We start from the raw sequence: 13600 nt of genomic DNA on the forward strand, positions 1-13600 counted from the left end.
TCAAACCATCACGTGACAGATCAGGATGAGGAAGCTTTAACCTGCTGTCAGACAAGTTTATTTAAAAAAAAAAAGCATCCCAAGAGAAAAGAGAAGATCATTATTAACATGACAAACTGTAGAACCAAATATTTATGATCCACATTAAAAAAAAAAAAAAACAGACAGCATTATGTGGTTCTTATTGGCAGTTATTTTGTTTTTGTTTTTGTTTTTAAGATTTTATTTATTCATTTATTTGAGAGAGAGAAACAGCATGAGAGGGGAAAGGGTCAGAGGGAGAAGCAGGCTCCCCGCTGAGCCGGGAGCCTGATGTGGGGCTCGATCCCAGGATTCCGGGATCATGACCTGAGCCAAAGGCAGTCGCTTAACCAACTGAGCCACCCAGGCGCCCGGCAGTTATTTTGAAAAAGCACATGGCCTGCCCATGACCACAGCAGTAATCATTTAAATTTTAGTTTACTTATCTGTTCTGAGAGCTAAATTCTGGGTTAGTTTGTGCTGCTGAGAAAACAAAACAACCTGAAGATGTTTTCTCAGGAATATTTTATTTCTCTCATTTTTGAGAAAATTTGACACTACTGAAACTTAAATGAAAATTTCAAGTCCATATGCAGGTTCACAAGTATCTTATTTGGGGTCACAGATAAATGATAGAAGCAGTGAAAAAATCCTGGGCTATTGCCCAGCGTGGCATGGTAAGTTTCAGACCTCCTGAATTCAGCAAAGGTGTAATTTGCAAGTAACTACTCCCCTGAAAATTCACTGAAGTTGACCACCTAGGGGGAATTCCTTCCCACTGGTGCTTACTGGGTTCTACTCTGGTACCGGGAGCTGGACTGCAGACCACAGCCATGTTCCTTCACGGATCCTCGGAGGTTTACACAGGGGAAGCGTCCTTCCCGAAGGAGCGGAGCTTTCTGCTTGATTGTATTTAGATCTTCACAGCGGCACATTAACTTCTCCAGTCAGCATGCCAGTTCTCAATGAACTCAGAAATTTAAGGAGACCAAATGTTTGTTAGTATACCATCCACTGGAGTACAACGCCTGATTTCTTAGGAAGCCATTAACTCACTAGAAGCAGGCCCCTTCCAGCTCAGACCCATGGGGGGTTTGAAGCTAGGGTTACTCAGCCCACAGGGACTGGTTGAGTGGCTGGAAGGTCCGATGGCTGACTGTCCTCCTGTTTAATAGCATCATGTGGGATTTCCTGTTCCCAGGGGTGTGGCAGAGCAGAGTATCCAACGTGTAAGTGGTGACCTGGCCATTTATGTGCAGTTTCCCATAGATCTCATCAAATCTGGCTAGAAGGGCAGGCACATCCTTTACTTTTTCCCTCGCTTTGGCCAGCTGGGAAAAAGAAGAGCAGATCATTATGTATCTGCAAGATTTCTTCTTTGTTCTTCTTATCCTCCAAGAAGTAGAGATACAAATGCGTAAAAATGTATACTGTATACCTATAATGGTGAAAACCAGGGTACCAGGGCACACAGAAATCTGAACGGATTCCGTAAGCTATACACAAAATTCAGAATTAGTACCTGAAAATCATTGCTAATATCTCATAAAAAGGTGGTACCTAATATACAACGAAACATACCAGGATAAAGAGTCAAATAGCAATGGAAACAAAGTTTGCCCAATTTAAAAATCAGAGCAGGAAGCAAATTATGTAAAGGTTTATAGCACGTGGTAAGTTTTCTGGAATTCATTCTAGAAGCCATCAGAAGGTCCAAATTAGGACATGCTCTGACTTAGGTTTAAATGGCTGTGTAGAGAAATTGAGGGTGGAGACTAATCTGGAGGCCAGTATCCTAGTCCAGATGAGAGAGGATGACAGTCTAGTCTGGAAAATGTATATACAAGATGGAGAAATAGATGTGTAACAAGTATATCTGGGAGGTCCAACTGAAAGGATTTATTGTTGAAGAGGTCAAGGAAAGGGAAGAATCAAAAACATCTTCCCAATTTGGGCTTTAGCAACTTGGTGATGGGTGAGGTCATTAACGGAGACGGGGAAGATGGGAGGACCATATTTGGAGGGGGAGCAAGTCAAGAGTTCTGTTTTGGACATGGCTGAGATGCCTGTGAAAGATCTAAGTGGGTAAGTCAAGAGACTGCTGGATATACACCAATATGAAGCAAGGAGGAGAGGTCTAGACCAAAAGTATAAATATCAGAGTCACAGTGTATAAATGCTATTTAATTCTACAAAAATGGGTGTGCTCTAAATTACAATGCAGAGCTACTTTTTGAACAAAATCAACATTTTACTTAGTTCAATCCTTATTAATGATACAACCCGTGGCACCTGGGTGGCTCAGCTGGTTAAGCGTCTGACTCTGGATTTTGGCTCAGGTTAAGATCTCCGGGTAGTGAGGTGGAGCCCTGCATCAGGCTCCCTGCTCAGTGGGGAGTCTGCTCTCTCTCCCCCTCTTCCTTTGTCCCTCCCCCCACTTGTGCGCACACTCTCTCTCTAAAATAAATAAATCTAAAAAAAACAAAAGAATGGGCGCCTGGGTGGCTCAGTTGGTTAAGCGACTGCCTTCAGCTCAGGTCATGATCCTGGAGTCCCGGGATCGAGTCCCACATCGGGCTCCCTGCTCAGCAGGGAGTCTGCTTCTCCCTCTGACCCTCCTCCCTCTCATGCTCTCTGTCTCTCATTCTCTCCCTCGCAAATAAATAAAATCTTAAAAAAAAAAAAAAATTAAAAAAAAAACAAACAAAAAAAAAAAAAAAAAACAAAAGAAACTTCTCTTTAAAAAAAAAGAAATGATACAACCTAACATTTTTTGATGAAATTTATGTATATGCAAGGTCCCTAAGAAATCCTCTGGTCATCTTCTAAATATATAACCCTATTTGCTGCCGGCATACCCTCCTTTCAAACAAGGGATCCCCACTGAACCTTCAGGTAAGAAGTTCCAGCACTTGATGTTCTTAAAAAGAATAGCTTCTTTAGTCCCCACCTCATGCTGAAGGTGAAGTGACTTAAGGTGAAGCACATGGTTTCCAAAAGCAGCCAAGCGAATATACCAAGCTGGAGACAACCTTGCTCTAAGTGCATATACCACATCAGTTCTCTCCTATCACTACACAAATATCAAATGGTGTCATTAGGATCATTCTACAGTTTAAGCAGAAAAGAGATTCTACTCCATTGTTAGTTTAGTTTCAAAAAAGAAATCAATGAAGCAACAGCTGACGTTTGGAGTGGTTTTAGTCATAGTAATTAAGAAAATCAATAATTCTGTTCAACACTCCTCTGGTGGTGTAACAGCACCTTCTGCCCACACACGAGTCATCCTTAATAACTGTTGGTATCAACACTCAAGAGTGCATTTGTAAGGTGCAAGTTTTCCAGTGTAAGGGTCTCCACACGCACCCTCACAAGCATCCTTAGAGCCGGCTCAAAGGCTGCTGGAGCCAGAGGAGTCATTTCTTTCTCAATAGCAGTTCCCCGCGCGGCCTCACAACAGCCAGGGAATACACGCAACTACAGGCGGAGCTTTTTAAGTAAATCAGTCTTACAGACTTTGGGGGGGAAAATCAGATAAAAATCAGTATTTTTCAATGTGGAGTTTGTTTGGATGCTTTAGTCATATAATTGGACAACATATTGATGGAGCAGGTCTCAGTAGAGTGATTGACATCAGTGCTATTGAGAAAACTGAAGTTGTGTCAGTAATGGATGCACACAACCGTGCACTTTAAAACCTGTTTGCATTTCCAGTTCCCCTACATTTTTTAAACACACTCCGAAAGGGTTTGGGTGGATCACAACCTACAGAAAGCTAAGAATTTGAATAGAAAGAAGCTTTAAATTAATCGTATCCCGTTAGTTTCCTGACAAGCTCCCTCTGCCAGCAGGAAGAAGCCTTTGGGTCGAAGTGTGAAAACGGGAAGGGGCTGGGAGGGCAACAGTGCGGCAGAGGGGGAGAAAGGAGCCCGCGGTGCTCCACCGCCAACCGTGCCATCTCAGGTGCCAGGGGGACCTGTACTATCAAAAGGCAAGGGAGGGAGGAAGAACCAATCAACAGGCCCCTTCATAAGTCAAAATGACAATACCAATCATTACTAACAAACTGATCACTGCCAGTAATTTATGATTTCCTTACAGTTTTTTTTCCCTTTAGCTATAGATGTACAAATTACTGAATTTCAAATGACTTACAGTAACTCCTCTTTGTGTGCTTTTTTTTTTTTAAGATTTTATTTATTTGTCAGAGAGAGAGAGTGAGTGAGCACACAAGCAGGGGGAGCAGCAGAGGGAGAGGGAGAAGCAGGCTCCCTGCTGAGCGAGGAGCCGGATGCAGGACTCAATCCCAGGACCCTGGGATCATGACCTGAGCTGAAGGTAGATGCTTAACCGACTGAGCCACCCAGGCATCCTGTCCTCTTTGTGTGCTTAAGCCATCAATGTGAGATATGGGTTCAGTCACTTCCCTTTGCTTTCAATGTTTGGAAATTGCTTATCATTTTTATTTAATTTTGTTTTATAGTTTTGCATTAGCTGGTCTATTCAGTACCTAAAACCACAGTTCTAATTATAGAAGCTTTAATATGGTTTAATATCTGGCAGGTCTAGTACCTCTTCCCAGTTATTCTTGCTAGTTTGTTCTTTCTAGTAAACCTTAACTAGAGAAAAAAACCTAATGACACTTTTATTAGGAGGTTATATTATCATAATCACTTGGGAAGAACTGATTTTATGGGGTTGAGTCTTCCTATCTCAACCACAGCATGTCTTTTTCATTTGTTTAAGTAGGAGAGACTTTTTTTTTAATGACTTTTATTTGAGAGAGAGAGCACGAGAGCGCGTGAGTGAGCAGGGGGAGGGGCAGAGGCAGAGGGAGAAGCAGGCTCCCTGAGGAGTGGGGAGCCCAATGCAGGGCTCAATCCCAGGACCCTGGGATCATGATCTGAGCTGAAGGCAGATGCTTAAACGACTGAGCCGCCCAGGCGCCCAAGACTTTTTTCTTAGGATGAGAGATACTGTAGCTGATTGCTGATAAGAATGATCCACAGGGAAGGGGATGTTAATGATGCTCAAAAGAGAGTAAGACATCTTTTGAACTGATGCCCTGCAATGGGTCAGAGGGATGGGCTCTGGGGCTCAATGGGGGAACCTGCTCTAGAGAGGTGTGTGTAGTCACCACGGCCTCAGCAGGGAAGCTGAGCACACAGGGACAGGAAGAGGTTGTCCGTGAGGCAGCAGTTCTCTGTTGATTGCTTCCATTTCCTCCATGAAACAGGAAGCAGGGGTGGGGGGTAGGGTGGGGAGAAGGCACTGGAGGCTTGAGGAGAAAGGAAAGAGAAAAGGGGAGCCGGGACCCAGGAAAACAGTGTGTGTGTGTGGGGGGGAGCAGAATGGTGAGAATAATGTAAAAGGACAAAGTTTTTCTAGAATTTCAGAGGGCATTTTCTGTTGCAAGAAAAAAATTGTTGCACCCAAACACAGAAGTCTTATAACAGGAAGAAGAGAGAGGTTGTCATATTTGACACTCTTTAAGGTGGCAGCCTGGAGAATGAAGACAGTAAGTGCACATTTTAATGAGAGCCCTTTCACCTTTAAATGATTCCTGCAGCAATCACATACTCACCACTTCTTCTGAGAACTCCCGTCTTCTCACAAATTTTGATAAATTTCCCTCTGCAGCATCCTTTAGTATCTCTATCAGGGTTTTCAACATATTTGCCTGGATATGAATCAAAATCTGAATACAAAGAACAAACAAGCAGAAACAAGACTGAGCCAGTGCTCAACAATGAGATATGTACCCCGCTACACAAGCCTACATTTATAGGCATCTACCTGCTTACATGTTATTTCCTAATTCATTCTCTTGCACAAGTTCAAAAATGCTTCGAATATATGTCTATCAGCCAAAACTTATTTTCCAATAGCTAATCAAAACACCTCAACTTCAAAACTTGCTTAAAAGTAGAAATGCAGAAAAAAGGGATTGTGGAGTTTGGCATGTTTGGGCTTGAATCCTGGCATGGGCCATTACCAGCTCTATGACTCTGGCCATGTATTTAATCTCTTCCAACTTCTGTATTTGTAAAATGAGGAAAACAGGTTTACATCTCACATCTGAGTTACTGTGAACGTCGAATAAAATGCCAGCACACAGGAGGTACTCAAACATTACTATCAGTTTCTTCCTCCCTATTCCTTCTAGATTCAGAGGAGAGGACAATCACACAATCTTGTAAGATTGACTCTGGGGCAAAAGATACCTTTACCTTTGTTTATTTATTTAGGTTTGGAAATTGTAGGCAAATCAGTTGCTGCAGCTATAAAGTGGAAGCTGGTTCAAGGCTTAATGAGGTACTCCTATTTACACTGCAGCCATAAAGGAACTTTCAAAACTGGGTACTGTACTTTGGTACCACTAAACTACCTTCCATCAGACAGACACAATTAACACAAGAAAAAAAAAACACATTTCCTGGGCGCCTGGGTGGCTCAGTCTGTTAAGCATCTGCCTTTGGCTCAGGTCATGATCCTGGAGTCCCAGGATTGAGTCTGCATCAGGCTTCTTGCTCAGCAGGGAGTCTGCTTCTCCCTCTGACCCTCCCCACTTCTGGTGCTTTCTCTCTCTCACACTCTCTCAAATAAATGAATAAAATCTTTAAAAAAAAACACACTCATTTCCCCCCCTCGTTACCAGTATTCACTAGTACAATTTGAAAAATACAGAAAAGGTTAAAGAAAATAAGAATAAGCCAGAATTCCCCAACTAATGTTATCCACTGTTTAATATATTTGGAAGGTAATACACGAAATTATAATTTACTTTTTTTATTATACAATTCTTATACAATGAATATTTTCTCATTAAGAAATTATAGAATAACTCATTTTTAATAATGAATGCATAGCAATCCATCATATACATACAACGATTCATTAATTTAAGCAATACCACTCTTCAATATATTGATAAATGTGCATACATTAAAAAAAAAAACTTGTTAATTTCTAAGACTTGATTTTCCCAGAAGTGAAATTACTAAGTCAAAGGAGGTAAACATTTTAAAGGCTCTTGATCCTTTGGAAAAGTAGTGTTTCTGGAAGAGCTATTTCTTTTTTTATAGCAAACCAGCTAAGTTCTTTCTATAGTCCATTTTATAACAATTTAAGTTTGTTGAGCAGTTGATCAAGATGAGGGGTTATCTTTGGTCCCAAAGAACAGAATGAAATGATTCCAAGAAGACTAAATCCAAAGAACCCGATGTAAGTTCAGTGTTCTAAAGCAAAGGCAAAATCATGAGCACACCTTTCATTAGGAAGCAACACTCCACAGGTTTCTCACATTCAAGCAGAAGTACTGATTGCCTTTAGTCCAGACTATTTTTTCAAGGATATCCGTATAACCAACACCCTGGAAAGACATACACAGTGCCACAAGCAGAGAAAAGAGCAGGCATGCTTACTGCCCATTTTGAGAGATTTGAGTTCTCCAAATTCAAGATTCCTCTCTTAAACTATAACCTCCTGTATGTATAAGAGGAATACAGACCTTGTGTTATCCTGTGGGAATTGGGTTCAAGAAACTGATGCAAAATGCTAATGTTGTGGCTACTACTACTGCTCTAATTAATAAACTGTCCTTTTCCTCTCGGTGCCTTGTGAACTCTACTAGTATCCACGGAACTATGGAAGGTTAACTCATTAGCTTAAAAGTAGGGTAAAATCTCTGACTCCCAATAGTACTTCAAACTCTTGTTAATAAAAAACAACTGACTGGGTTGGCAGCTGTCCTATTGAGGGCAAGGAGAAGTCGACCTTGTTACATGTTATGTCTCTAGTGCCTGGCACCTAGTAGACCCTCTACAATAATGAATGAGAAGGAGAGCTGAGGTCCCCTAGCAATTTACACAGATAAACCTCCTGGAGCTCCATGCTAGAAACTATTAATGATGTGCTCCTGGAAGATTTCAACATCTCTTCTTAAGTTTTCCCAATTTCTCTCCCTGCCTCCAGCAACTATCTCTGATTCAGAAGGGATTTCAAGAGTCGAGATCAATACCTCGAAATATACTGATGAAGGGCAATATAGATGAGGTAGTTACTGATGAAAAGCCAAGAAAAAATGTAAAGCTAGGAGTGCTTATCTCAGGCTGAAACCTTAGGTTATGGTTAAGGAAAACTAGATCGAAGTACAGCACACTGCTTTAATCTTACAGATTTCAAACAAAAGGCTAGGAAAATTAGCAAGGAATAGGGGGAATTTAGGTAAGAAAAACTATTCAAACAACTACGGAAGGACACTTCCTGCCCCTCTGACTTTCTGAAACCTCAAGAAATGTTCACAAATCATTGGATGCCTTTGACCAAAAGAAGAGAAGCCCTGACCATGCAGTAATTTGCATTTCGTCTTTTTCTTTTCAAGTTTGCTATATTTGAAGTAGAATATCATAGTGCAGTAGAGACTGCTAGTTTTCTAAATAATATCCATCCCCCCCCGCCCTTTTTTTTTGACTAACGGAACTCCCTAACTTCAACTGATGCTGTCATGTACAAAACTCAAAGACTATATTTCTCAGGTTTCTTTCTACTAGGTATGGTCACAGGATTACGTTCTTGCCAGTAACATGTAAGTACAAGTGGCTGGGTGAGACATTTGGGAAAGCATCCACAAAGGGGCCTAATTTCTTTGTCCTCCATTCTTCTTACTTCTTGCTGGAAAAGGTGTAATGGATGGAAATCATATGCTCAGGATGGTGTTGTGAAAATACAGAAAGAGGCTGGGTTCCTGATGTTACCATAAAATGTCACACCAGACCCAAACTGACCATCTCTGGTTTTCTACATGGAAGAACAAAGCTGCTCATTTGTATAGATTCTTATTTTTCTCAGGTCTACATTACTCTCAACTAAAATGCAATTCTTAACTTCCACATACAGGCGAGATGCTGTCACAAAGAGATTTATGAGAAATGAGTTCTGTCTCCTTGCCTACCCCCATGCAGCCTAGGAGACTCCCTAGCGTGGGCTCTAACTTTAGGGTGACCTTAGTGACTGGAGAAAGGGGCATTAAAACATTTATCTGTGTTAACAAATAATGATAAAAGCAGCAAAACTAACCAACTGCCAATTCCCCTGCAAGGTAATTCAATTCCAAAATGGGTGTCCATTTGGAGACGTGCTTTATTTCTAGAGACATGATTAGAATTCAAATAGCATCAGTGGAAAGCTACCCCATGTTGGTCTTGGCTACTTTCAAACATATTTAGAAGTGGAAATTAATCCTTTGATATTGATCAACACTGCTAAAGAGGGGACTATAGTTCTTTTGAGATTGATGGGTTTAAATTCAGAGAGCAGAGCCAACATGCATGTGCCTCAATGAGATCATCTGCTAAATCAATTCAGTGTGTAGCAAGTATTAGCTGGGAAAATGGAAAATCAGGCCCTCTGGGTCATATTGGCAGCAGGAGCAATTTTGATGAAAAGAAAATTAAGTTGAGGGGGGAAAATTAGGTGAGTTCAAATTCTAAATGGCAGCAGGAAAAAATTTTAGTATAAGACATTAATTTTTAAAGTAGATCAGGAAAAAAACTTCATTTATTTCTGCTACTACTGACTGAACAGACTTTCTACTCAGCCTATTTGTGAGGTTTCCATTTCTTAATAATTAACAAATTGCCCTTAAGGATTCTAAGTAGATGACTCAGCCTTAGAGAAGCTAGGGCCCATTAAATCAGTTTTTAAAAACCTGCTCTAATAACAGAGATCTGAATCTGAAAGGTTATTAAACCTGAGAACGGCAACCATCTCTTTTTCAATATCCCTAAGGAAGCCAAACCAGGTTTACACTGAAATATGACAAACTTAGATTGGACATTTGGAAAAAGTTCCTGAGTGAGCATTTTTAAACAATAAAATGGTCTTTAAGTTTCTGAACAACATATACTTCTGTGACCCAATTCATGGAGGGGACGATTCATATTCAAGATCAGTTCAAGGTTCCTTACAGGGTGCTTGCCCAAAACATGTGCATTCCACCAAGTTTAATCGGCTACCTTTCCTTTCTAGCTCTCAGAGAACAGGAGCTACTCCTGCTGCTATGGCTCATGAGCATATTCCCACCATGCTCTGGACTTCTCCTCTTACTATGAATTGATAGCTTCATTCTCAGCAGCCTATGCTTTATTTCCAACAAAGCACTTTCTCATATGAAAAAAAAAATTATTACTAGATTCTCCTAACCACTGCAACAGATAGCCAAGGATTGCAAAAAATGAAGCATCTAAACTCAAGGACATGGAGTACCGTGTACTACCGGCAACTTGGCTTTTTGACATCCAATCCTATGTCCTTTTCATCCCTCAGAAGGAGCAGCTAATCCCAATCCTGGATAAAAAAAAGACACAACCCTTGTCTCTCTAGGTCTTAAGTGGTGGGGAAACGCCTTGACTTTGTAGTCAAACATATTTGTGTTAAAACTCTTGACTCTGCTACATAATTAGCTTCAAGGACTTAGGTGATTTATTTACTCTTTGAATCTCCATTTTCCACATGTATGATATGGCCAGATATTGTTTCTACAGTATCCTATAAAATGAGCCAATGAGTATTAAGTAGCTAGCTGAATTAAAACTCTGCTGATCTGTATCTCTTCAATTTCTCACCACCAATCCTTATTGATCCCTCCAACCTCACTTCAACTCTAAGAAAAGCTACCATTGATCCATAGAACACTCCTCTCCCCACACTCTCGTGTACCTCTTTCCTGCATAATGCGATGAACCACCTGAAATGCTAGCAATTCTACTTCAGTCCCAATCATGAAATGAGTTCACCTGCAGGCCACTCTCTCTCTCAGAAGGAATGATATACTTGGGTACCCAGAGCTGTCCAAATCCAGTAGGAAGCAGAGAAGAAGGTACGACACATACGGCACCTGCTGGAAGACCAGGCTTCCTAACGTGTTTGGCTTACTGATATTGTTGGCTCAAACGACCGGAACTTCTGGACTCTGGACCTTTGCCACCTCGACCTCCCAGATCTGCTTATGCCTGTGAGCTTTTCAGGCTGACCCATCTGCTCTGACCTGCAGTTTCTGCATAGGCATGCAGTCTTGGGATAGGGGCTGTCTGCAGCAGGCTCTGACGGGGTTTCTATACACTGGTGCTATTTCTTCCCTTTTTCTGATAATTCCTCTGCCTCACCACTGATGTCTTATTAAACTCACTCCTGGGTTCTCTTCCCTTTTTTGTGGCATTTGTCAGTTCCCATCAGATCCACTGCTGGTTTTATACAGATGAGCTCTTAACTGACAGCTCTGACATTCATCCCCCCTCTAGGCTCATGTCCTTTAAAAACTGCAAGATCTCTTTTTGGATACTTTCCTAGTATTTAGTCTCTTCCCTTCCAAAACCATCCTTTTTCCAGGGTCTCTATTATCACTGTGCCTATCTTTCTGGTTCCCTAGGCTCATCTTTCCCTCACATGAACGGACTTTGAAAAGGTATTCTTATCTCAGACGTCTTGGCAACCTTATTCTCCGAAGTTTACCATAAAGGCTCATCTAGTCCTTCTCTTGAAAGTCATCTGGGCACTGGTCTGGGGGTGACATTTGAGGATAATCACTATGGAAGAAATGAAAACCATGGAACCTTGGAGTTATGCCCAATTCCTACTCACTAGGTTCTAGGATTTGTTGAATATAAATATTCCTCTTTATTTAACACACTTCATTTCAAACAAATAAAACTGGTATTACCAAGCATTCACTGAACACTGATTACATGCCAGGTACTGTGTTAACTACTTTAAATGCATTAGTCTTTCAATTTTCATAATGAAAAGACAGTAATATATTTATTACTACTGCTGTGTCAGATAAAAGGAAAATGGGGACCATAGAGTTTAAGTAAGTTGCCTAAGGATGAGCTCAAGGTTAGTAAGAAGTGGTTACGATTAAAAGTTTACATTCTTTTAAATGGAACCCTCAGCAAAACTAATCTCCCAACACAGAATGCCCTTTCACCCTCAGCCCTCCAATCCCATGGCCCTGTCCTCCCTCAGACACTGCTCAGCAATTCTCTCCTCCCTGAGATATGCTCAGTCTGTTCACACTGGCCAGCCCTTCACTCCCCATGCTGCAACATTGCACTGGCTGTGAGCCCTTATCCTAGTTCATCCCATATTGGTGTTAACACATTTCTCTTCTTTTGACAATGTTTTCCTCATCTTGACCCCTTAATGTTTCAGGAGACTAAGTTCTTGGAAGTTAGGGGCTTCCTTTTCAACACCCCATAACACAAGTATAGTCACCATAAGCAGGGCCTCAGTAGGGGCCAGCTGAGTGGGGCACATGATGTCTCTAATGACCACAGAGTCTCCCAGTCTTTTTCATTGCTCCAGGAAGGTGTGGATGACTCACCGCTTACTGGGGCAGATGGGCCATGGCAGGCTGGCAACATAGAATGAAAACAGCTAACATATACTGAGTGCTTACCATGTCAAGCACTATTTTATGCACCATAGGTATACTAACTCCCTACGTTAGGTACCATGAATCGGATGAAATTAGCACAAAGATTTTTCTCAAGTCTTAGTCAAGAGAAAATAGAGACCACCTCCTTCCTCTCTGTATCTACAGCCTTCTGTGGTCATGTGTTATGCCTGCAGCATTTAGCTACATCTTATATCTGAGCATATCTACATTTTCTACCTATTTATAAATGTCTGTATTGACTCCTGTTACAGGGCCTATACTGTAACACAGAGCTCAATAAATCACTGAATTGAATCAAGATCTTGGGAGATCAAAATTCATCATACCTATATAAAAAAAATCTAGACATCATTTTACCACCTTTCAAGCCTTACTTTAAACAATAAAGAAGTCACTTACATTTAAATTAGTGCAGACTATGTTTTCTTGCTTCATGATTTGGGAAAAAATGGATATAGCTTTCGCCACCTGGTTCTAGAAGAAAGAAAAACAAGTTATACTCCAAATCATATGAACATTCCTCTGCTATCATAAAGATTTTTTTTTTAAAGGATTTAATTATTTGACAGAGAGCATAATTATTTGACAGAGAGCTCTCTGTCAAATAATTAAATCCTTTAAAAAAAAAATTTACTGAGCAGGGAGCCCAATGCGGGACTTGATCCCAGGACCCCGGGATCATGATCTGAGCTGAAGGCAGACTTTTAACCAACTGAGGCACCCAGGCGTCCCACATAAAGATCATTTAAGTATAGTAGGATATTCCTGTTCATGGTGCCCCAGGGGTTTTGAAGTCCACAAAGTTTTTTTGGTAATCAAAAATGAACTTTCTATAGAATGTTTCCTACAGTTGCATATTACTGAATTTTAAAAATAGCTTCCAAAATATTTTATTTTTATTAAAGTAGAGTTGACGCACAATGTTATAGCAGTTTCAGGTGCACAACATAGTGATTCAACAACTCTATACAGTATGCTGTGCTCGCCACAAGCGTAGCTGCCATCTGTCACCATACAGTGCTATTACAATGCCATCGACTATATTCCCAATGCTGTGCCTTTCATTCGGTGATCTATGCATTCCAAAGCTGAAGATTACTCAATGTTTTAATAACCTGCCTG

General features: G+C 40.9%; 1 protein-coding gene across 2 annotated transcripts in view; it reads right to left on the reverse strand.

Moving 5' to 3' along the window:
• Positions 1 to 529: 529 nt before the first annotated feature.
• PTCD2 (pentatricopeptide repeat domain 2) overlaps positions 530 to 13600 on the reverse strand; it is a 31939-nt gene continuing 18868 nt past the window's right edge. For both annotated transcript variants that reach the window (XM_078067212.1, XM_078067213.1), the window contains 3 exons: positions 12878 to 12952; positions 5606 to 5719; positions 530 to 1352 (listed from right to left, as the gene is read on the reverse strand). In XM_078067212.1, the coding sequence (XP_077923338.1) occupies positions 1128 to 1352; positions 5606 to 5719; positions 12878 to 12952 (414 nt within the window). In that variant the 3' untranslated portion in view covers positions 530 to 1127. The remainder of the gene's footprint in view (positions 1353 to 5605; positions 5720 to 12877; positions 12953 to 13600) is intronic.

Source organism: Halichoerus grypus, chromosome 2, assembly GCF_964656455.1.
Source record: "Halichoerus grypus chromosome 2, mHalGry1.hap1.1, whole genome shotgun sequence".
Classification (NCBI taxonomy): Eukaryota; Metazoa; Chordata; class Mammalia; order Carnivora; family Phocidae; genus Halichoerus; species Halichoerus grypus.